Source organism: Bos javanicus, chromosome 21 (assembly GCF_032452875.1).
Source record: "Bos javanicus breed banteng chromosome 21, ARS-OSU_banteng_1.0, whole genome shotgun sequence".
In the NCBI taxonomy this organism is placed as follows: Eukaryota; Metazoa; Chordata; class Mammalia; order Artiodactyla; family Bovidae; genus Bos; species Bos javanicus.
Window position 1 is genome coordinate 20,771,344 of NC_083888.1, and position 22,781 is coordinate 20,794,124.

Consider the following 22,781-nt stretch of genomic DNA (forward strand, 5'->3'; position numbering starts at 1 on the left):
GCAGATGAGGAAACCAAAGCCTAGGGGTGGAGAAACACTGCCTGGAGCAGCTCACAGGTGATGGCAACTGAAGGTGACCCCTGAGGTGCCTGGGCTGTATGTTCCTACCCTCTATGCCTCCCCCGGCCCCCCCCCCCCCCGCCCCCAGCAGCCTTGGGCACTCAGCTGGACCTCCTTTGGCAAGACATTTCCACCAAGGCCAGTGTGGTCCGAGGAGCCCTCTTGATCCCAGACCTTCTCCTCGGAGTTGGCCCTGATCATTGGCTGCCCTAGGTGATCTGGTGGGCACCTGTCTTATTCTGTAGGCTACTCTTGAAAACAACCAGTTTAAAAATTGAAGGATTTCCCTGATAGTCCAGTGGTTAAAAATCCACTTTCCAATGCAGGGAACACAGGGTTGATCTCTGCTTGGGGAACTAAGATCCTACATACAGAGCAACTAGAGAGCCTGCATGCTACCACTAGAGAAAGCCCGTGTGCCACAACAAAGACCCAGTGCAGCCAAAATTGTAAAAATTAATTTTAAAAAACTGATATGTCACCCTGGGATCCTGGCAAGGTGGCCGGACATGCCCTTGGCCTGTGTGCAGACCCATTCTGCTCAAGTTCAGTAATGAGTCTGGAAGCTCATCTAGAAATCTTTTATTTATATTTTATCTTAGAAAAAAATATACAGATCTGGTGCTCTGTAGACTTTTCAGTTCCAGGGTCTTTAGGGGAGGATAGGAGACGGCACAGGGCAGCCCCCCAAGGCCATCCATCATCCACTGAGGGCTTCTCATCTGACCCTGGAGCTGGACTCCCTGAGATCAGACCCAGAGCCTTGGGTGACAGGAGCCATGCCAAGCCTGGGGTGCCATTGGCATGAGGGGCAGGAGCTGGGAGGCACTTGGACAATCTGGGCATCAGAAACTGGAGTGGTCCCCTGGGAAGAGTGGAGTGAACATGGGCCAGAGACTCTGTCCCCAAGGGGAGGACGCTGGTGCCTCAGGCTTCAGAAACAAGGGCCCTGCCATGGGTCCCTGGGACAGAGGCACGTGGGCGTCTCACATAGGGACCAGGTGAATGTAAGGACCAGAGACTGTTTAGCTGTGCTCTTTGAACCAGTTTAGCACCACCTCCTTGTTCTCCTTCACCCAGTTGATGTTGGCTTTAGTCTTCTCCAGGGCTTGCTCCAGAGCCCGTGTTCCTGAGCCGAAGCCGACGTCCATGTTGTTCTCCTTGAACTCCTCCAGCTGCCAGGAAAAGGATGCTTTTGAGCCTCAGGCTGAGTCTCTAACATCCCCGAGAGGGCTACCAGGTCCTCTACCCCTCCCGGCCATGTTAGAGCCCCCGGGCGTAGGGAGTCCTTCCCTCTCACTGGCAGAGGCCAAAAATGACAGCCCCAAGGGCCAACCAGGCTCCTATGTGTATGTGGACTTCATTGTGAGGTTCTTCATTGAGCTGATCCTTTCTTTTTAATTGAAATACAATCTTAATCCAATCAAGGGAGGAGAGAAGGACAAATTAAACAGGCACCAAAAGGGAGCAAGCAGCCAAAAAAATTCAAAATGTGGCCATTTCTATAGCACACATGACCTGACTGCTTGAGCAAATAAGTGTTGTTTTTTTTTTTAAAAGATTAAAATATGTATTAGTACTGGAGGTTGTAGCAATGGCAATTAGGCAAGAAAAATGAAATTAAAAGCATCCAGAAAGGAAGAAGTAAACTATCTCTATTTACAGATGACCCAATTTTATACGCAGAAAACCCCAAGGAATTGAAAGGGAAAAAAACTATTTTTTTTTTAAAACTATTAAAACTTGAGTTCAACAAGTTTGCAGGATACAAGATCAATATACAAAAATTAATTGTATTTCTATACACTAGCTGTGAAAAATCTGAAAATGAAATTAAGAAAACAGTTCCATTAACCATAGCATCAAAAAGAATAAAATACTTAGGAATAAATTTGACAAAAGAAGTGCAAGACTGGTATGTGGAAAACTACAAAATATTGTTGAGAAAAATTGAGACCTAAATAAAAGGGGAAAAAAGACTTAAATAAATCTGTGTTAATGAATTGGTAGATTTAATATTACTACCATGGAAATGCTCCCCAAATTGATCCACAGATTCAGTGCAATCCCTATCTAAATTTCAACTGTCCTTTTTTGCAGAAATTGGCAAGCTGATTCGTAAAGAAATTCATAAAGAAATGCAAAGACTCAGAATAGTGAAATGACTTTGAAAAAGAACAAAGTTGGAGGGCTTACAACCCAAATTTCAAAACTCACTACAAATCTATGATAATTAAGACACCACTGTGTTAACCTAAATATAAACAGATTAGTGAAATAAAATTGAGAGTCCAGAAATAGACCCTAACGTTTATAGTCAATTGATTTTCTGGTGTCAAGATCATTCAATAGGTGAAAGAACAGTCATTTTATCAACAGAGGAATGGTTAAAGAAGACATGGTCCATGTATATAATGGAATATTACTCAGCCATAAAAAATAACAAAATAATGCCATTTGCAGCAATATGGATGGACCTAGGGATTATCATAATAAGTGAAGTAAATCAGACAAACAAAGACAAATATATATTATCACTTATACGTGGAATCTAATTTTTAAAATGATATAAAGGAACTTATTTACAAAACAGAAAAAGACTTATAGATATGGAAAACAAATTTATGGTTACCAAAGGGGAAACATGGGGGGTGGAGAGAGATAAATCAGAAACTTAGAATTTACCACTATATATAAGCTAGATAACCAGTACTATATAACACAGAGAACACCACTCAATATTCTGTGATAACCTGTATGAGAAAAGAATCTGAAAAAGAATGAATATATGTAAATGTATAACTGATTCACTCTGCTGTACACCTGAAACTAAGACAACATTGTAAATCAACTGTACTCCAATGACAATTTTTTTTAATGACTAATATTACAAAAAAGAATAGTCCTTTAAATAAATGGGACTGGGACAACTGGATAGCCACATGCAAAAGAGTGAAGTTGGACCTCTGCCTTACACCATACACAAAAATCAAGTCAAACTGATCACTCCTAAATGTAAGAGCTAAGATGAGAAGAATCTTAGTAAGAAGCATAGATGGAACTTCAGGTTGGTAATTGTTTCTTATATATGACGCATAAAGCACAAGCGACAGAAGAAAAGTAGTAAGTTAGACTTCATCAAAATAAAAAAGCTCCTGTGTGTCAAAGACATTGTAAAGAGAGCGAAAGGACAATTTCACAAAATCGGAGAAAATACTTGCAAATCATGTGTCTAATAAGGGCCTGGTATCTAGAATATATAAAGAGCTTTTATAACTCACAATAAAAAGGCAAATACACTAATGAAAAACTGAATGAAGGATTTGAATATATTTCTCCAAAGAAGATATACAAATGGCCAAAAAGCACATGAAAAGATGCTCAACATCATGAGTCATCAGAGAAATGAAACTCATAACCATGAGATACACTTTACGGGATGTAAAACTTTTTTTAAAACAAAAAAGGAAAATAACAATTTTCCCCAAAACATAAAGAAATTGGAACCTTCATACATTGCTGATGGGAATGTAAATTGATGCAGTTGCTTTAGAAAACATTTTGGTGTTTTCTCAAAAAACATAGTTATCAAATGACCTAGCAATTCCACTCCTAGGAATACATTCAAGAGAAGTGAAAACAGAGATTGACTCAAAAATGTGTAAAAGGGACTTCCCTGACAGTCCAATGGTTAAGACTCTGCGCTCTTAATTAAAGCAGGGGCCATGGGTTCAATCCCTGGTTGGGGAACTAAGATCCTGCCAGCTGCCAAGGCATGGCCAAAAAAAAAAGAGAGAGAATTTGAAAATGGCCTGGGTATAGGATGATAGTAAGGAATTGTTCGTTTTCTTGGGTTTGCTAATGATGGATTATGTTTTAAAATTTTTCTTTATTTTAGATATGACTAAAGTGTTTATAAGTGAAATTATATAATATCAGTGATTTGCTTGAAAACTGTCTTCCCCTAAAAAAAAAGTGTCGGCAAAAGTTGATAATTATTCAATCTGAATAATGGGTACCTGGAGGTTCATTATATTACTCTCTTTACCTTTTGCTAATAAAAAATTCCAAGATGAATAACTGCGATTGAACTGTGACATTTAAGAAGTCTGGATACCCAGCTTCCTCTGTACATGAAGAAGGCCTGACCACATGGAGCCCCACTGCCTTATGAACACCCCCTGCCTTTCGGTGGGAGCTGAGTGGCGGCTGCCCCCTGAGACTGGGGGTGGGCCTCTGGGGCATGAGCCCCAGGGTCCCAGGCTTCTTACCTGCTGGAGCTCAAACTCAGTGGAGAATCTTCGGGTCACACCCTGGATGAGGTTGGAGAAGGAAAAGGAACCACCACCATAACTGCAGGACGGGAGGAGAGAGAGGAGCCATGAGCAGGGCGGGGAAGCAATGTCCAGTGACTGGCAGGCGACACGCTGTGACCATCCCCGTCTCATAGATGCAAGGCAGTGACACGCCCAAGGAGACACCACCAGGGACCTAAACCCAGGCTTGGCCACATGTCCTTGTTCCCATCTCTTCAGAGAACACTCCCTCCAGGTAGACTTTCTTCCCCCAAGTGGGAAAAGGCACAGCCGTACCCCACCGCCTTGTCTTTCAATTCCTGCCCCTACAGACCTCAAGCTGGATTCATCTGGTTTTCTGTTTTGTCTGTTTTTCGTGGCATTTTTTTTTGGGGGGGGTGCACTGCGAGGCATGTGGAACCTTAGTTCCCTGACCAGGGATTGAACCTGAGCCCCCTTCATTGGAAGCACAGAGTCTGAACCCTGGACCACCGGGGAAGCCCCTGGGTTCTCTTTGGACCACTCCAATGCAGTGTCTGCTCTCTACTCCTGAGCCTGCGGGGTCTGGTGCACACAGGGGACCCACTCCTACCCCTAGGGGACCCAGCCTTGGTGGGCGCTTCCCCTAACACACTCTTGGCAGACTCACTCCTCAAAGAGTTTCTTCCAGTTGCTCCGGATGAAGTCCCAGGCCAGAGACTGCCCGATGACATTGCTGGCAATGCTGGTAATGGTGGAGGTGGCGTCCTGCTTCCGGATGAGGTCGGGGTTCAGGGTGTAACTCAGGTACCTGTGAGGTCAGCATGATGTGCGGTGAGTGAAAGGAGCCTATCCACCCCCCACCCCCACACACACTCATCCTGCATCCTCCCCTGCATCCTCTCAATATCCCTTCAGCATGCTGTGCAGTGAGTAAAAGGACCCTGCTTGCCCCCACCCCCCACACACTCATCCTTCGTCCTTTCCTGCATTCCTCTCCTGCATCTTCTCAACATCCCTTCAGAATGCTGTGGGCTGAAGCCTCCTTGGTCCTACCTCCCTCTTATAGATGGGACCCTGAGTCCCCTAAGCAGGGTCACTGGCTATGCCAGGTGTCATACTTGGCATAGACCAGGTGTCTGATAAATATCTAGTGATGAATGAAGGAAGGAAGGGGTGATTCCTATATCAGGTAGAGTGGCCACTCCTGTCTTTGACATTGAGGGTGGCTCTTCTTTACTGAAGTCCAGGAGATGGCAATGAGGCACACAGTGGGAGCCAGGAGCCCTCATCCAAGGGTTTGGGGGTGCCCAGCTGGATGTCCAGGACTCAAGTCCATCTGCAGCAGGACTCTTGTTGTTGTTTAGTCGCTAAGTCGTGTCTGACTCTTTTGCGACCCCATGGACTGTAGCCCACCAGGCTCCTCTGTCCATGGGATTTCCCAGGCAAGAATACTGGAGTGGTTTGCCATTTCCTCCTCCAGGGGATCTTCCTGATCCAGGGATTGAATCCAGGTGTCCTGCATCACAGGTGGATTCTTTACCACTGAGCCACCAGGGAAGCCAGTGCCAAGACCCTTGAGAGAGAGGTAAAGGCCAGGAGAAATGCAGCAGTTAAAAGCACAGGATGTGGACCCAGATCCAGACTCAAATCTTGGTTGTTGCTTTTTTTTTTTACTTAGTAAAGCTTCTGGACTTCGAGTGAGTTGTTTTGCTTCTCTGAGCCTCTGTGTCCTCATCTGTAAAATGGGAAACACACTGGCCTACTGCACGGGCTAGGAAGGATCCCACGAAGGATAGTGTGGATGGCTGGCTGGTTCTTTATCCCCCACGTTGGGACCCTGGTCTCCGGTGGGAGGGGAACTCATCCAGCCCCATCCAGCTCTGGTCCTCACCTGTTCAGGAGCCAGACGTGGTTGGTGCAGGCCAGCGCTGAGCGGAGTTTGTCAGCTTCATTAACCAGCTCTGCTTGTTGTAACTGATTCCAAGCAAAGTCCCACTCTTCCTGGCCACCCTGGGCGATGGCGTTGCAGTAGATGGTGGACCGCAGGTTGGGGTCGATCCTGGCATGGAGTTGGGGGTGTCAGAGGTGGAGAAGCAGCAAGAGGGTGGGGGACGAGGGTCCGATGAGGATAGGGCTGTGAGCTTGAGGGACAGATAAAGATCAGGGAACAAGCAGGGGACACACTCACGGGTTAACGTTAGGGTTATTCATCCACTGGTTGAAAAGTGTTTTGGCCAGCTCCTCACACTTAGGCAACCCATTGGAGCAGGCAGTGCTGATGGCGTTAATCTCGCTGTATCTGCACCAGGGGTAATGACACTCTGTCAGCATGCCTGGCCCTGGCTCCAGCAAAGACTCTCCCTGTGCTCGTACTTACGCTCAGTCACTTCAGTCGTGTCTGACTCTTTGTGTCTGATTCTTTGCTACCCTGTGGACTGTAGCCCACCTGCTGGCATATAACTCCAGGTAGGGCAGCAGGTGTGGGGCTCTAAGGCCACAGCCCACCTACCCTTTGGGTGCTTTGCTTCTTGCCTTGTGCAGCCCAGGGAGGGCTGGCACAGACCCCAGCCCCACCTTTAACACCTAGAATCTGCATGACCATGCCAGTGAAGGGACTAGGGAGGTTCAGTTTGGTCCTTCACACAAAGAGGCCAGACGGGTTCACAGGCCACATGGAGCCTTGGGGCAGGGCCCCCCACTCCTGGGTGGGGTCAGGGAGGGGGCGGTTTCCTCCCTGACTGGTGGCCCTGGTCTAGCCAGGAATTGGGAAGTTCGGAGGAGGCTGCTGTGGGAACTTGCTCTAGACTTCCCAGGTCAGGGTGTCTGGGCCAAGACCCAAGACAGGTCATACTCACTGGTCCATCAGGTTTTCCGGGATCTCAGTCCAGTTTTTGGTGAGATTTTCAAAATATAGGAAGATGGGTTCAACCTGGTTCTTGAGGTAATTCTAGGGAAAGAGAACATGAACAGCTTCAAAGAGGAGACTCATGGGGCTTCCCTGATCCAGTGATTAAGAATTTGCCTCACAATGCAGGGGGCTCGGGTTGGATCCCTGGCCAGGGAATTAAGATCCTGCATGCCTTGGGGCAATTAAGCCCAGTGCCACAAGGGAAAATCCACCATGGTGCAACGAAGATCCCGTGTGCTGCAGCCAAGACCCAACACAGCCAAATAAGTGAGTAAGTAAGTAAATATATACTAAAAACTAAGACCTAGCACAACCAAGTAAGTAAGTAAGTAAATAAATATTAAAAAAAAAATCAAAGAGGAGACTCAAGACTGACCCACCTGGAGCCCCACGGAGCCTCTGACGTGAGTGAGCAAGCGTAGCAAGGGTTAATGGTTACAGAAGCAAGAGGCCAGAGGCTAAGGGAGTAACCCAAGGCCAGATAGCACTCCAAGGGGTGGCACTAACCCAGGTCTCAGCTGACTGATCTGAGGTTCTTTCTCCTCAAAGCCTCCACCAGTTCTGACGGTCCATGTCCAAGAGTCACTATTTCCTAATATTGTTTTAGGGCCACCATCCCCCACCGCCCGATTGTAAGTATTCTGCCTTTACTGTGGGGAACTTAGAAAACTCCGTAAAGCATAAGCAGAAAATACTAACCACCCCAAAGTGTTAAGAAAGTGTTAGTTGCTCAGTCTTGTCCTATTCTTTGAGACCCCACGGACTGTAGCCCGCCAGGCTCCTCTGTCCATGGAATTCTCCAAGCAAGAATACTGGAGAATCCTTTGGTGTATGCCTAAGGCCGACTCATATTGATGTATGGCAAAAAACATCACAATATTGTAAAGAAATTATCCTCCAATTAAAATAAATAAATAAATAAATGGAAAAAAAAGAATACAGGAGTGGATTGCCATTCCCTTTCCCGGGGGATCTTCCTGACCCAGGGATGGAACCTGCGTCTCTCGCATTATAGGAGCATTCTTTATCACTGAGCCACCAGGGAAGCCCAATGACTACATAATATTCCATCAAATGGATATTCTAGCTTACTTAACCAATCCCCAACTGTTGGACATTTAAGTGTTTTTGGTTTTCTTGTCTTTTATAAACCACACTGCAGTGAACATCCCTCTGCATTCAGTTATGGATACAGAGCAAGCAGTTCGCCTCTGCCTCTGATCCCACCCCCAACCCCCCATCCCCTCCCTCTACCTTCCCCTCAAGCTTCCAAACTGTTGACATCTGCTAGGCAAGCAGAGGCCCGCTCTTTTCACAGAGGATTCTTTTGGGCTGAAGAGGATTGCCGGAGGCCACGCAACAGGTTGAAGTCTTTGCCCCCAATCCCATCCCCTTCCTGTACTGTGGCTTTTTCTGTTGCCTTCTGATAGTGCTAACTTCCAGATTTAGCAAACTTTGCTAGAAGTCTTTCCGTTTCTTGCCATGCCCAACTTGCTCACCTTCTCAGTCCCTGCTCCCTTCACCCTTCCATCCCTCCTGCTCTCTCACCACCACCAAGGACCAGGTGCGGCACTTCACCACTCCAGGCAATATTTCTACTCACTGCCTCGTGGCGTCATTTCAGGCACTGGGGAACTGGACGCTGGCATGCCCCTCGAGACGTACCTGCATGGGGCCATAGACCTCTGTGCGGTCGAACATGAGCTTGAAGTAGTTCAGGCTGCTCACGGCGGCCTGCCAGGGCATGTACTCCATCTCATTTTTCAGGAAGAGGGTGTTGTTCAGCGCCAGGGTGACAGGGACCATGTGGGCACTGGGGACAGATAGAGGGGCTCAAGTAAGCACCCCCACACAACCCGGGCTCTCTGTGGGAGTCCCAGCCCCCTCCTAGAGCCTGAGGTCCCAGAGGCCCAAATGGACCAGCTGTAGCCTTCACCTCGGGTGGAGTGGAACTAGGGGGAGAGGGAGGAGACGCGCACCCACTGCCAGTCACATTCCCTTGCTCATTATCCCCATCTTACAGATGAGGAAACTGAGGCTCAGAGAGGTGACATGCCTTGCCGAAGACCACACAGACCTTAAGAGACAGATCTGAGATTCAAAAAGACAAGAGGCCTTTGCTCTCTGCTCTGCCCACCTCTTTTCTCATTTGCTTGGCCCTCTGAGATTTCCTCCCTCCACCTTCTCAGGCCATCTGTTCATAAATGTCCATGTCTATGGGTGACATCACAGAACTTAGCATCTGCCGGTGCTTACACACACAGCAGCTGCTCAATAAATCTCTGTTTATCTATGCCTGCCTCTCTCCTGTCATGTCCTTCCCAGGTTTTTTAGCCTGACTCCCCTAGCTCAGTTGGTAAAGGGTAAAGAATCTGCCTGCAGTGCAGGAGACATTGGTTCGATCCCTGGGTTGGGAAGATCCCCTAGAGAAGTAAACAGCAATCCACTCCAGTATTCTTGCCTGGAGAATCCCATGGACAGAGGAGTCTGGCGGGCTATAGCCCATGGGGTTACAAGAGTCGGACACGACTGAGTGACTAAAGAGAGAGACAGGGGCACGCACGCGTGCTTAGTCGCTTCAGTTGTGTTCAACTCTGTGCGAGCCAATGGACTGTAGCCTGCCAGGCTCCTCTGTCCATGGGATTCCCTAGGCGATGCCCTCCTCCCGGGGATATTCCTGAGCCAGGTATCGAACCCAAGTCTCTTAAGTTTCCTGCATGGCAGGTGGGTTCTTTACTACTAGCACCACCTCAGAAGCCTGACCCACAGGTAGCCCTCTGAAAAATCTGGGTGTGGTGGAGCACACTGGAGTTCCAGAGTTGGACAGATCTGTATCTGGCTGTCATGAGTTACTGTATGACCTCAGGTAAGATGCTTAAACTCTGAGACTCTGATTCTTCTCTGGAAACTCTGGGCTGAATGGTGATACTGTCTGGGGCCAAGGGAGGGGCGTCCCGAAGCACAGGAAGCCCGCACCCCATTCCTGGCACACGATGAGGACCACATGAGGGAGCAGGGCTCTCACTATGGAGTCACACTTGCCAAGTCACCGGGCCTCGGTGGCTGAGCTGAGGGGCCTGAGGGAGAAGGGCGGGCACTCACCTGGCCAGGTTGAAGCTGTCGTAGATGACCTGTGCCCGGTTGATGACAGGGATGTTCTAGAAGGGGCAACAGAGCATGTGACCTTGGGCGGGCCATGGGGCAGGCCCTGCAGTCTGGGCTGCCATCCTGGGACTGGGCCTTGGGCAGGGGACAGCATGGGCCGGCAGGCACCCACCTCCCGCCTTGACATCAGCTGATTCTGAATCTTCTTCCAGTTGTTCTCGTCGTAGTTCACCTGGTAATAGCCCGTCACGTTGATGTTCAGCAGGACCCAGTCGTCTGCTGCGGCTTTGAAGAGTTCATTCTGGTCTGTGGGGAGAGACCAGAGCTGGGAGAGGCTGCTCAGAAGGCCCTGGGCTGACCTGACCTGGGTCCTCCCGTCCCCAGGCCTTGGCAGAACCGCCTCCTGAGCAGCCTGGCAGCAGCTGGCCCTCAGGCCACTGGGCCCACACCAAGGTGAGGGGCGGAGAAGAAGGGTGGGACTGCCCGGACAAACTCAGGCGGGTGACCTTAGACAGACCAATTGCCATCTGTGAACCTCAGTGGCCAGGCCAGTGACACCCAATGGGACAACTCCATCAGCAACACCCCCTCCAGCTCAGACTCAGCTTCCCAGGCCGCTGCTCAGTCTCCAGACCCTCCTCCTCCCATCTTTCCATCACACCCAGGAAGCGCCTCCCATACAGTTAGCCTCCCAGCGCTGCTTATCTCTTCCTGGGGGCTCCACGCCCCCTCCTCTCAGGTCTACCTCCAGCCTTCCTCCCAGCAGGCAGCCGGAGGGGCTCCTTCCATACCTGCAGATCAGACTCAATCACTTTGGCTCCTCCTGGCCCGAGGACATTGTCTCCTGCAGCTGGCAGGGACTGCTCCTCTGTCTCAGCCAAGCTCAGTCCCCATGTTCTCTCCTACCTCAAGCCTCGCACTTGCTATTGACTCTGCCTGGACGGCGTCTCTCTGCTGCCATCAGCCCGGTGAACACCTGCTAGTCCTCTGACTCAATTCACCTCCTCCAGGAAGCCTTTCTTCACCTCTCCATGAAGTGAAAGCCTCCTTATTCTCTGACCTCTGCCCACCTGCCCCAGAGGCCATAAACGCCTCTGATAGAGCACTCAGCACAGCTCCAGAAAGTGCGAATGGCTTGTCTCCCTTCCCTCATCTGCAGCCTTGGCTTAGGCAGGGGATGGCCTGCCCTGACCTTGGTTCCCTCGGTGCCTGGCTGAGCAGGACCGCACATTCTGCGCGCCAGGCACTGTCGTGAACATTTCATGGGAATCCTCTCCCTTAATTGTCATACAACTCAATGGGGGTAGATGTTGTCCCCATTTTACAGATGGGGAAATGGAGAACAATGACAGATGGTAACTTGACTGGGGTCACACAGCTGGGCAGCAACCGAGTAGAAATTAGAACCAAAGAAGTGGCTCCATTTGTTGAATGAAAGGATGACAGACACCCCCAAGGATGAGGGCTGCCAAAACCCCAGAACAGGGCCAGGAGCTGGCAGGATGGCCTGGGGGTTACTGTCCCCTAGGGGAGGGCCGGATTACTTCTCTCTTCGCCCCGAAGCCAGTAGTGTTCTTGCGGCTGGCCATTTCTGATGGATGAGATGGGAACAATCCACAGATAGCTGCAACAAGAAATCCCAGAGGCCAGGGCTGAGAAATGGCAGCTCTTGGCCACTGCCAGTGAAAAACAGTCCTGCCCAGGCTCCCAGTTTCTGCCTGACTCTGGCACTAAACGCCTCCCTCCTCCTGGCCCAGGAGCTGGACTGACACCCACCACTCTGGCAGGGGCCACAGTGGGCCAGGCCCTGCTATGGTCAGAGGACCTCATGGCAACCACCCCTAAGAACCTCCCTGGGACGCCTGTCTCTGTGACCCCATCTGCTCACTTGAACTGTGAGGGGCGGGTGACGGTGGAGTTGGGATCAAGGAGGAAGTGCTTCTGGGAGATGGTCCCTGTGTTAGTATCCACGGTGATGACAGGGAAGCCCATCTGTAGGGTCCAGCGGTCCATGATGGCACTCACGGTGTCTGGCAGCCTGATGGACAACTGATTTTCCACAGCCTTGGGCAGAGGGCGATGGTGCAGCCATGAGTGGATGGCCACCCTCCCCCCCCCACCATTCTCCCCTGCACCCCTGCCCTCTTCTTAGGGTGCCACTTTGCTGGGAGGTAGTGGAGGAGCACTGGGCCGTGAGGTTGTGGCTGGGCTCCCAGACTGCCTCGCCCTCCTCTCAGCTGCCCAGCGCTGGACGAGCCAAGAGCTTTCCAGCCTCTGGTTCATTCTGTGTTAAGGAAATCTGCATGCTCCCCCCAAACCCCACATTCTGTGATCAAGCCTGAGGTGGGTGTGTGTCAGGGCGGGGCACCCAGGATGCCCCATGGCTCAGCCTGAACAAATCTGGGAAGACAGGCAAGAGGAGGAGACAGAGATAAAGGAAAACCAGTGTCCCCAAGTCACAGGCAGAGAGAAGCAGAGGGCTGTGGGCGATGTGAAGGAAACACATGCGGATGGGGGTCTGGGGATGGGCTTAGGATGGTTGTTATTGTCTTAAATCTTTTCTCACATGTGCCTATTGCTTTCATAATAACAAAAAAAACAACCACATTTGTTAATAACGGAGAAAATAAAAAACTAAGAAGAGCATAGGTAGAGGGCAGAAGATGCTATCAGAAGGTGCAAGCTGAGAGAGAGAGGATCTCTGGGGGGATGCAGAGAGAGGGGGTTTGGGGGAGAGGGAGGGGGAGATGCAGCTTGAAGGGGTGTCGGTGTGGAGGAGGAAAGGAATGGGAAGCTGAGGTCGGGCAAGGCAGACAGTGGAAGCAGAGGAGAGGGACTGAGGCTGGGGGCGGTGGGGGTGGGGACCAGGCTCACAACAGAGGGATGTTGGGCTGGAGATCAGCCAGGAGGACCCAGGAGCCCACCTGTGATGCTGTGACAAGGCCTGGTGTCTTCCCTCCCAGGTCAGGCTGGTCATGGCGTGTGGGCACATGGAGGGGTCAGCCAGGCTGACCAGGGCCACAGAGAAGGGGTGGGAGATGATGGAGGGTGATGGAGAGGGTGCAGACGCCAGCCTCAGGAGAGGCGGGGAGGGCCAGGCGGGAGGGTGGGAGTGGTCAGAGGGTCTGCCCCAGACAGGGCCCCTCGGGGTCTAAGTGGACAGGAATGTGAGGTGGGGCTGGACGGGAGGGTCAGAGAGCGTGCTGAGGGTGCTAGTGTGTGCAAAGTGGTGCCTGAGAGGGGCTGGGTGGGGCACAGGGCAGCCAGGAGCGCTGAGCTGGTGAATGACTGGCTCCAAAATTCCAGGGAGATGATGGCTTGGTCTTGGGAAACGTGAGAGCCCGTTTCCTCAACACTCAGAGGAGGGTGCTCCCCGGCTCCCCTCATAGACTTCACTATAGTGCAAGGTGCCAGTGGGGGGCCACCTGCCAGGCTCATGACCCAAGCTCTGGCTACACCTCCTTCAAGGAGTCATCGCTGCACCCACTTTAGAGAGGAGCAGCCAGTAAGCAGGCCAGGCTCCAGATGTCCTGCCTGGGGTGTGGGGTAAGCAGGGGAGCTGGGCACCTTCGCTCCCACGGGGGTGCTGCCGGCCCTGGGGCTTTCAGCATCTCAGGACCCCCACAGAACATCTTCAGGAGGGCTGGTTGCTACTGACCATCTGCAGGTGCTCCCACAGGTTCAGGTAGGTGGTGTTCTGATAGGCAAAGGTCTGCAAGTAGGACTGCAGAAAGACAGAGCTCGGTGAGGGCTGAGCTGTGGCCCCAGGCTCGGCCACAGCCTCCGTGAGGCCAGGGCTCAGAGGAGACACCCCCCACCCGTGACTGGCCAAGGATCCTCACCGCCAGGCCCTTCTTGAACAGGTCCTCAGTCAGGAAATTCGAGAGCATCCGGATGACCGAGGCTCCCTGTGGAGGGGAGGGAGCTCAGGAGGCTGTGTTGACCCAGCTGAGGGACCCTGTGTTCCCATCGGGCTGGGTGGGTGCTCACCGAGCCCTGGGGGGCTGAACTCCCACTGCCCTCCCCACCCACCCCCCGACTGTCTAAGGACCAGCATGGGGACTGGGCAGCACCTTGCTGTAGGAGATGGTATCGAACATCTCGCTGATCTGGGCAGGGGTGTTGACCTCGTTGGCAGGGGTGGTCAGTGGGTGAGAGGTGACCAGCGCGTCCACGGCCATCACACGGTACACGTCATTCGGCACCATGAGGTCTTTCTGCAAACCCCCAACAGCCAATCAGGGGACTGGCCTCAGAGGGGGTGACCCAGGTCATCCCCCATCCCAGACCCCAGTGGTCCCCAGGCAGGGGGCTCACCAGATTCCAGGTGGGCTCTGCATAGTCAGCTCCCAGGTACTCCACATAGGAGGCAAAGCCCTCGTTCAGCCACAGGTCATTCCACCAGGCCAGGGTCACCAGGTTCCCAAACCACTGTAGGGGAGAGGGGTCAGCCCAGCAAATCACTCGGACCTCGCGGTCACTAACGATGTTCAGGGCTACCCTTCGCCGAGTGCTCCCCACATGCCAGCTTGAGCTGGAGGCTTTACCGACTTCATCCTGACTCCTCCCCAAACCCCCTGGCCAGGTGGAATCCCCCCTCCCTTCTCAGCTTCTGAGGACAGAGCCATGACTTGTGCCATCTCCTCCCGGAGCCCCCCATGTTCTTGGTCTGCACTCCCCATGATGGGAGGATACCTGGTGGGCCAGCTCATGAGCAATCACAGTGACTACTCGCTCTTTGTTGCTGCTGGAGGAAGACTGAGGGTCATAGAGCAGCGCGTTCTCCCGGTAGGTCACCAGCCCCCAGTTCTCCATGGCACCGGCGTTGAAGTCGGGCAGGGCAATCTGGTCTGGGGAGGCCAGGCAGTTGGCAGGATGGCCTCCGGGAATGAGAAGGGAGACCCATTCACTTTCCCCCAACACGAGGCCCCTCACTCACCAGATTTGGGGAGTGGGTAGGCTGTATTGTAATGATTGGCAAAGAAGTTCAGGATGGGACCTGTCACATTCAGGGCGTAAAGGCCATGGTTGTCTGCAGTTGCTTTTGGCCGAGCCCAGATCCGGATCTGCAAAGAGGATAGGAGAGGTCAGGGGTTCTTCCTGGGTCCGGTGCAGGTGGGCCAGTCCCAGAGTCTGGCAGGCTGGTGACCAACCAGGTTAAACTGGGAAGCTTGGTCAGCCGGGAGTGTGTGGACTGGGAGGTGTCTCTCTTGGAGTCATAGGGAGGGGCCTGCGGGGAATGAGCCATGGCCACTCTCTGTCTGGCACCCAGGAATCGGGAACTCCCTTCATGAGGGGTGCGTGCATGCTAATTTGCTTCCGTCATGTCTGACTCTCTGCAACCCCATGGACTGTAGCCCGCCAGGCTCCTCTGTCCATGGGGATTCTCCAGGCAAGAGTACTGGAGCGGGTTGCCATTTCCTTCTCCAGGGGATCTTCCTTACCTAGGGACTGAACCTGTGCCTCCTGTGGCTCCTGCAGTGCAGGCAGATTCTTTACCGCTGAGCCACTGGGGAAGCCCCTGTTAATGAGGAGGATCCCACTTTTCAGATGCAGAGACTGAGGCTCAGAGAACTAAAGACAGCTGCCCAAGATGACTCAGAGCTGGGGTTCACACACTGCCTAGGGGCTGGGACCAGGATGAGGATAAACAGGAATGTCTCCCAGGCCAGGACCAACCCTGGGGAAGGTGAGGTGAGCTTGGGCCTCATACCTGGACATCATTGGGAGCCACTGACTCCACACTCGTGAACTCGCTCACGATGTAGGCCAGGAGGTACGTGGACATTACCGGCGTGGTTTCAAACTCAGTGACGCTCCAGTTGGAATCTCCGTCAAACGGGACACTGGGACCTGGGCAGGGAGCATGCAGGCTTGTGGAGGTGTGCCTCCTCCCCTTCCCCTGCGCCCCAGCCCTGGCGGGGAGGGTCTGCTTTCCCAGGCCCAGGCTGTGAGGCCTCAGCCAGACCTGCTCACCTTTGGGTGGCATGTTGGACAGGGCTGTGAGATCCTTGGGGTGGATGAGGGTGATGTTAAATGTGGCCTTCATGGCAGGCTCGTCAAAGCAGGGGAAGGACTTCCGGGCATCTGTTGACTGCATCTGTGTGGTGGCCAGGACCCTGCCCAGAGCAGGGGGTTAGAGGGTGTGCCCACAGAGTTTCTGTGCCCGCGGGGTGTGCAGGGTGGGGGCTGCAGACTGTGGCTGGATGTGCAGGGGGGCGGGCTCACAGATGCTGCCCGGCCTCATCCCTGTCCCCTTACCCCCACCCCCCCTTTCCTCTCCCAGGCCACCTCGAGGCCGACAGGCCAGCTGACATGGGCGATCAGAGCTCCTTCTGGACTCAGGGTCAAAGTCCTGGCTGCCCCCATCCTGTATTAGCCGGGAGACACTGGCACATTTCTCTCCTCAGAGCCTATTCTCTTATCTGTCCAAGGTGGCTTTCATTGTTTATCCCTGACTGCCGATTGAGTGGGGTGGGGCTCGGGGAAACGGCGGATTGTCTTGGGAACTTTGGATGGAGCAATGGGCCAGCCAAGGGCTTTGGAACATTCAAAGGCCCCGAATCCAAGCCCTTCCTTGGCCCCCAGGATCCCGCTCTGCCTCGGCGTCTAGGACCTGCCCCCACCCGGCAGGCCCACCTGACTCACTTTTTGACGTTGCCGTCCATGTACTCGCTGCGGTAGAAGCCCGCCAGGTCATCGGCCAGCTCCCCCTGAAAGGTGGTCTCCATCTCGTATGTCTTGCCTGCTTCCAGGGAGCTCTTGAGGTGGACCACCAGGTACTCTGTGAGCAACACCAGCTCGGTCCTGTCGATTTCGGGGGCCTGGGTGTCCCCCACACCCTTCAGGGCCGCCAAGTGCCCACTGTGCTGGGTGTAGTTGAGCTTCTTGCTGTGGATGATGATGACGTCCGTGGGCTCCTTGCAGGTGAAGCGGACAGTGCTTGAGCCCGTGAAGATATACAGGCCGTTATTGTTGGGAGTGAGGTAGGGCCTCAGCGTCACCCTATAGGAGTCGGGCAAGAGGGTCGTGGGGAGGCGGTATCGGTTCCACGGCTTGCTCTGGTCCAAGGTGGTGGCCGAGGTGGTTGTCGGGCCTGTGGGGCTCGTGGGGGCCGCAGTGCCACGCTCGGCATTCTTGTTCTTCTCCTGGGCGTACACCACAGACAGAGCGATGATGGTGGCCACGGCCGCCACGCCCAGGAGAATGGCCAGGATGCCCAGGGCCTTGGAAATGTAGAATCCTTTGGCCATGGTGAGAATGGGGAGGGAGCTCGGGGAGGCTCAGGAACGGGCAGGGAACAGGGCAGCCTCAGACCAGGCTTATATCCCCAAAGGGGAGGGGCCCCAGAGCCTGCAAAGATTGGGCAAAAATTAACCAGGGCTCAGACAGGCGAAGGTCACTGGGCTGAGTGGAAACACGCTCTATCCAGGTTTCCAAGAGCAGATCCAGAAACAGGATGCGTGGAGTGCGGCTCAGAGGCTGGGGGGGTGCCTGAAGGGACGAAGCAGTGTCTGGTATCCAGTTACAGGCCGCCTGGGAGCCCCACCAAGGGCTGAAGGGCAGGCAGGCAGCCAGCGGGGAGAGGTAGCAGCCAGGTGGCTTGGATGCACCTGTGAGCTGAGACAGTAGCACAGAAACAAGAGGATGGAGGTTAGATCCAGGAGATTAGGAGGACTTCCCCGGGGCAGGAGGTGGGAGGTAGAGAGAAAGGGAGAATCGGCTTCCGGCTCGGGTCAAGAGCAAGTTAGTCACCCCTGTGGTTGGACGGGGGCCCAGGGCACCCCAGAGCCATGGCCCCAGCCTCCCTTGCATTCTTCCAGAGCAAGGAGTTCTTCCAGGTCCCCTCCCTTTCCCTTCTTGCCAAAAACTTTCCCCTCAATTATCAGCACACTGAGTGGAATGAAATGAAGTTGTTTTGCCTTTTTTTTTTTTTTTTTAAAGAGAGGAGGCTGGTGGAGGCTTAACCTTTTCCCAGCCATGACCTTGGGCAGGTAATTTTACCTTTCTGAGACCCCTTTCTTCATACACACATGTTAGAATTTATTTCTCAGGTTTGTTGAACAGATTTAATGAGAAAACATATTAAACACCATCTACTATAGTAGAGGGCTTCCCAGGTGGCTCAGTGGTAAAGAATCCTCCTGCCAATGCAGGAGATGCAAGGGACATGAGTTCAAACCCTGGGTCAGGAAGACCCCTTGGAGGAGGAAATGGCAACCCACTCCAGTATTCCTGCCTGGGAAATCCCATGGACAGAGGAGCCTGGCGGGCTGCAGTCTGAGGAGTCACAAAGTCCGAGGAGTCACTCGGACATAACTGAGTGACTGAGCACACGCATTATAGTAGAACCTGAAAGTCCTTTGTTCTTTTTCCCCAGAAGTCAACCATTCTATCCCTGGGAAAAATGAAGATATTACTTATCATACTCAATATAATATGTTCTTACAGGAATACGAAGTTCATTGTCACCCCTCCCATCCACCAGCCCAGTTTCTCAGACTTCAACACTGCCTGATCCTCACCCCAACATTCAACTCACCCTGCCCCCCAGTCTCACCATGTCCTGAGTCAAAGCCATTCTCACTGTTTATGTGGGCACTTCTAGACCCTCATGGACTCCTTGCTAACATTTGGGCTCCTCAAACCCTGAATATTCATTGGAAGGACTGATGCTGAAGCTGAAGCTCCAGTACTTTGGCCACCTGATGCAAAGAGCCAACTCACTGGAAAAGACCCTAATGCCAGGAAAGATTGAAAGCAGAAGGAGAAGGGAATGACAAAGGATAAGATGATTGGATGGCATCCCTGACTCAATGCACATGAGTTTGAGTAAGCTCCGGGAGATAGTGAAGGACAGGGAAGCCTCGTGTGCTGCAGTCCATGGGGTTGCCAAGAGTCAGACACGACTTGTTGACTCAACAACAACAACAATAAAACCAGTTTGCTACATAAGTTGAATCATTTTGCACCATTGCTTAAAAGTATCCTTTTGCTCTCGGAATTCAGACCAAATCTTCTGATACCGGCAAGTCAAGTGCTGTCAGCTGGCTGACTGCCTGACCTCATTCTTACCACACTCCTCTCTGCTGTGGAACTCTAGCCAGTCTGGCCTTCATCCAGGCCATCTACCACAGGACCTTTGCACGTGCAACTCTCTCTGCTTGGATCATCTTCCTCCTACTCTTGCTCTGGTTACTCCTTATTTATTCTTCAAGTCTTTCTCAGAGAAGATGTCCTGGCTTCCCTGACCAGGTCAAGCTCCTGAGAACCACAAACCTCTCTTCAAAGCCCTATAATTTGGCATAGTTTTCCATTTGATCTGTGTGGTGATGACCTGAGTGCTTCCCCTACCCCCACCACCAACAGACCCCCATGAGAGCCGTCCATGGCTGCTTCTGCTCACTGATGGTATCGGGCATGTAGTAGTCACTCAACACATATTTGGGTTTTTTTTTAATGTATAGTTTTAATTTTTTATTTATTTATTTTTGGCTGCCCTGGGTCTTCATTGCTGCAGGCAGGCTTTCTCTAGCTGCAGGGAGAAGGAGCTGCTCTCTAGTTGGCTTCTCTCATTGTGGAGCACGGGCTCTAGACCGTGGGCTAAGTAGTCACAGCACATGGGCTTAGTTGCTCCATGGCATGTGGGATCTTCCCAGACCAGGGGCCAAACCCATGTACCCTGCATTGGCAGGTGGATTCTTCACCACTGGACCACCAGGGATGTCTTCAATAAATATTTGTTAAGTGAATGCCTTAAGAACCCCCTGAATGGTATGAAAAGGCAAAAAGATAGAACACTTAAAGATGAACTCCCCAGGTCGGTAGGTGCCCAATATGCTACTGGAAATCAGTGGAGAAATAACTCCAGAAAGAATGAAGAGACAAAGCCAAAGCAAAGACAACACCCAGTTGTGGATGTGACTGGTGATAGAAGCAAAGTCCTATGCTGCAAAGAGCAATATTGCATAGGAATCTGGAATGTTAGGGCCATGAATCAAAGCAAATTGGAAGTGGTCAAACGAGATGGCAAGGGTGAATGTCGACATTTTAGGAATCAGCAAACTAAAATAGACTGAAATGGGCAAATTTAACTCAGATGACCATCTACTACTAGATGACCATTTAACTCAGATGATATCTACTACTGTGGGCAAGAATCCCTTAGAAGAAATAGAGTAGCCATCACAGTCAACAAAAAAGTCCAAAATGCAATACTTGGATGCAATCTCAAAAATGACAGAATGATCTCTCTTTGTTTCCAAGGTAAACCATTCAATATCACGGTAATCCAAGTCTATGCCCTGACCAGTAATGCTGAAGAAGCTGAAGTTGAATGGTTCTATGAAGACCTACAAGACCTTCTAGAATTAACACCCCCAAAAGATATCCTTTTCATTATAGGGGACTAGAGAATGCAAAAGTGGGAAGTCAAGAAACACCTGGGGTAACAGGCAAATTTGGCCCTGGAGTACAAAACAAAGCAGATCACAGGCTAACGGAGTTTTGCCAAGGGAACGTACTGGTCATAGCAAACACCCTCTTCCAACAACACAAGAGAAGACTCTACACATGGACATCACCAGATGGTCAATACCAAAGTCAGATTGATTACATTCTTTGCATCCAAAGATGGAGAAGGTTTATTCAGTCAGCAAAAACAAGACTGAGAGCTGACTGTGGCCCAGATCATGAACTCCTTATTGCCAAATTCAGACTTAAACTGAAGAAAGTAGGGAAAACCACTAGACCATTCAGGTATAACCTAAATCAAATCCCTTACGATTATACAGTAGAAGTGAGAAATAGATTCAAGGGATTAGATATGATAGAGTGCCTAAAGAACTATGGACAGAGGTTCGTGACATTGTACAGGAGACAGGGATCAAGACCATCCACAAGAAAAAGAAATGCAAAAAAGCAAAATGGCTGTCTGAGAAGGCCTTACAAATAGCTGTGAAAAGAAAAGAGAAAAGCAAAGGAGAAAAGGGAAGATAAACCCATTTGAATTCAGAGTTCCAAAGAATAGCAAGGAGAGATAAGAAAGCCTTCCTCAGTGATCAGTGCAAAGAAATAGAGGAAAACAATAAAATAGGAAAGACTAGATATTTCTTCAAGAAAATTAGAGATACCAAGGGGACATTTCATGCAAAGATGGGCTCAATAAAGGACAGAAATGGTATGGACCTAACAGAAGCAAAAGATATTAAGAAGAGGTAGCAAGAATACACAGAAGAACTGTATAAAAAAGATCTTCATGACAAAGATAATCACGATGGTATGATCACTCACCTAGAGCCAGACATCCTGGAATGTGAAGTAGAGTGGGCCTTAGGAAGCATCACTAGTGGAGGTGATGGAATTCCAGTTGAGCTATTTCAAATCCTGAAAGATGATGCTGTGAAAGTGCTGCACTCAACATGCCAGCAAATTTGGAAAACTCAGCAGTGGCCACAGGACTGGAAAAGGTCAGTTTCATTCCAATCCCAAAGAAAGGCAATGCAAAAGAATGTTCAAACTACCACACAATTGCACTCATCTCACACACTAGCAAAGTAATACTCAAAATTATCCAAGCCAGGCTTCAACAGTATGTGAACTGTGAACTTCCAGATGTTCAAGCTGGTTTTAGAAAAGGCAGAGCAACCAGAGATCAAATTGCCAACATCTGTTGGATCATGGAAAAAGCAAGAGAGTTCCAGAAAAACATCTATTTCTGCTTTATTGACTATGCCAAAGCCTTTGACTGGGTGGATCACCACAAACTATGGAAAATTCTGAAAGAGATGGGAATACCAGACCACCTGACCTGACTCTTGAGAAATTTGTGTGCAGGTCAGTAAGCAACAGTTAGAACTGAACATGGAACAGACTGGTTCCAAATCGGGAAAGGAGTATGTCAAGGCTACATATTGTCACCCTGCTTATTTAACTGTTATGCAGAGTACATCATGAGAAACTCTGGGTGGGATGAAGCACAAGCTGGAATCAAGATTGCCAGGAGAAATATCAATAACCTCAGATATGCAGATGACACCACCCTTATGGCAGAAAGCAAAGAATAACTTAAGAGCCTCTTAATGAAAGTGAAAGAAGAGAGTGAAAAAGTTGGCTTAAAGCTCAGCATTCAGAAAACTAAGATCATGGCATCTGGTCCCATCACTTCATGGCAAATAGATGGGGAAACAGTGGAAACCGTGACAGACTTTATTTTTGGGGGGCCTCCAAAATCACTGTAGATCGTGACTGCAGCCGTGAACTTAAAAGACGCTTATTCCTTGAAAGAAAAGTTATGACCAACCTAGACAGTATATTAAAAAGCAGAGACATTACTTTGCCAACAAAGGTCCGTCTAGTCAAGGCTATGGTTTTTCCAGTAGTCATGTATGGATGTGAGAGTTGGACTATAAAGAAAGCTGAGCACCAAAGAA

General features: G+C 50.9%; 1 protein-coding gene across 1 annotated transcript; it reads right to left on the bottom strand.

The window, feature by feature from the left end:
- Positions 1-627: 627 nt before the first annotated feature.
- On the bottom strand, positions 628-21,683 carry ANPEP (alanyl aminopeptidase, membrane). The gene is made up of 20 exons (XM_061394444.1): positions 16,999-21,683; positions 16,327-16,469; positions 16,064-16,203; positions 15,290-15,416; positions 15,046-15,200; positions 14,668-14,781; positions 14,424-14,567; positions 14,193-14,258; positions 14,009-14,074; positions 12,239-12,414; positions 11,895-11,974; positions 10,523-10,656; positions 10,348-10,403; positions 8,911-9,058; positions 7,193-7,284; positions 6,526-6,636; positions 6,229-6,396; positions 5,005-5,145; positions 4,332-4,413; positions 628-1,235 (listed from the first exon to the last, which is right to left on the bottom strand). Exons 1-20 carry the CDS (start codon positions 17,601-17,603, stop codon positions 1,086-1,088), a joined length of 2,898 nt encoding a protein of 965 aa, XP_061250428.1. The 5' UTR covers positions 17,604-21,683; the 3' UTR covers positions 628-1,085.
- Between the last annotated feature and the right edge of the window lie 1,098 nt (positions 21,684-22,781).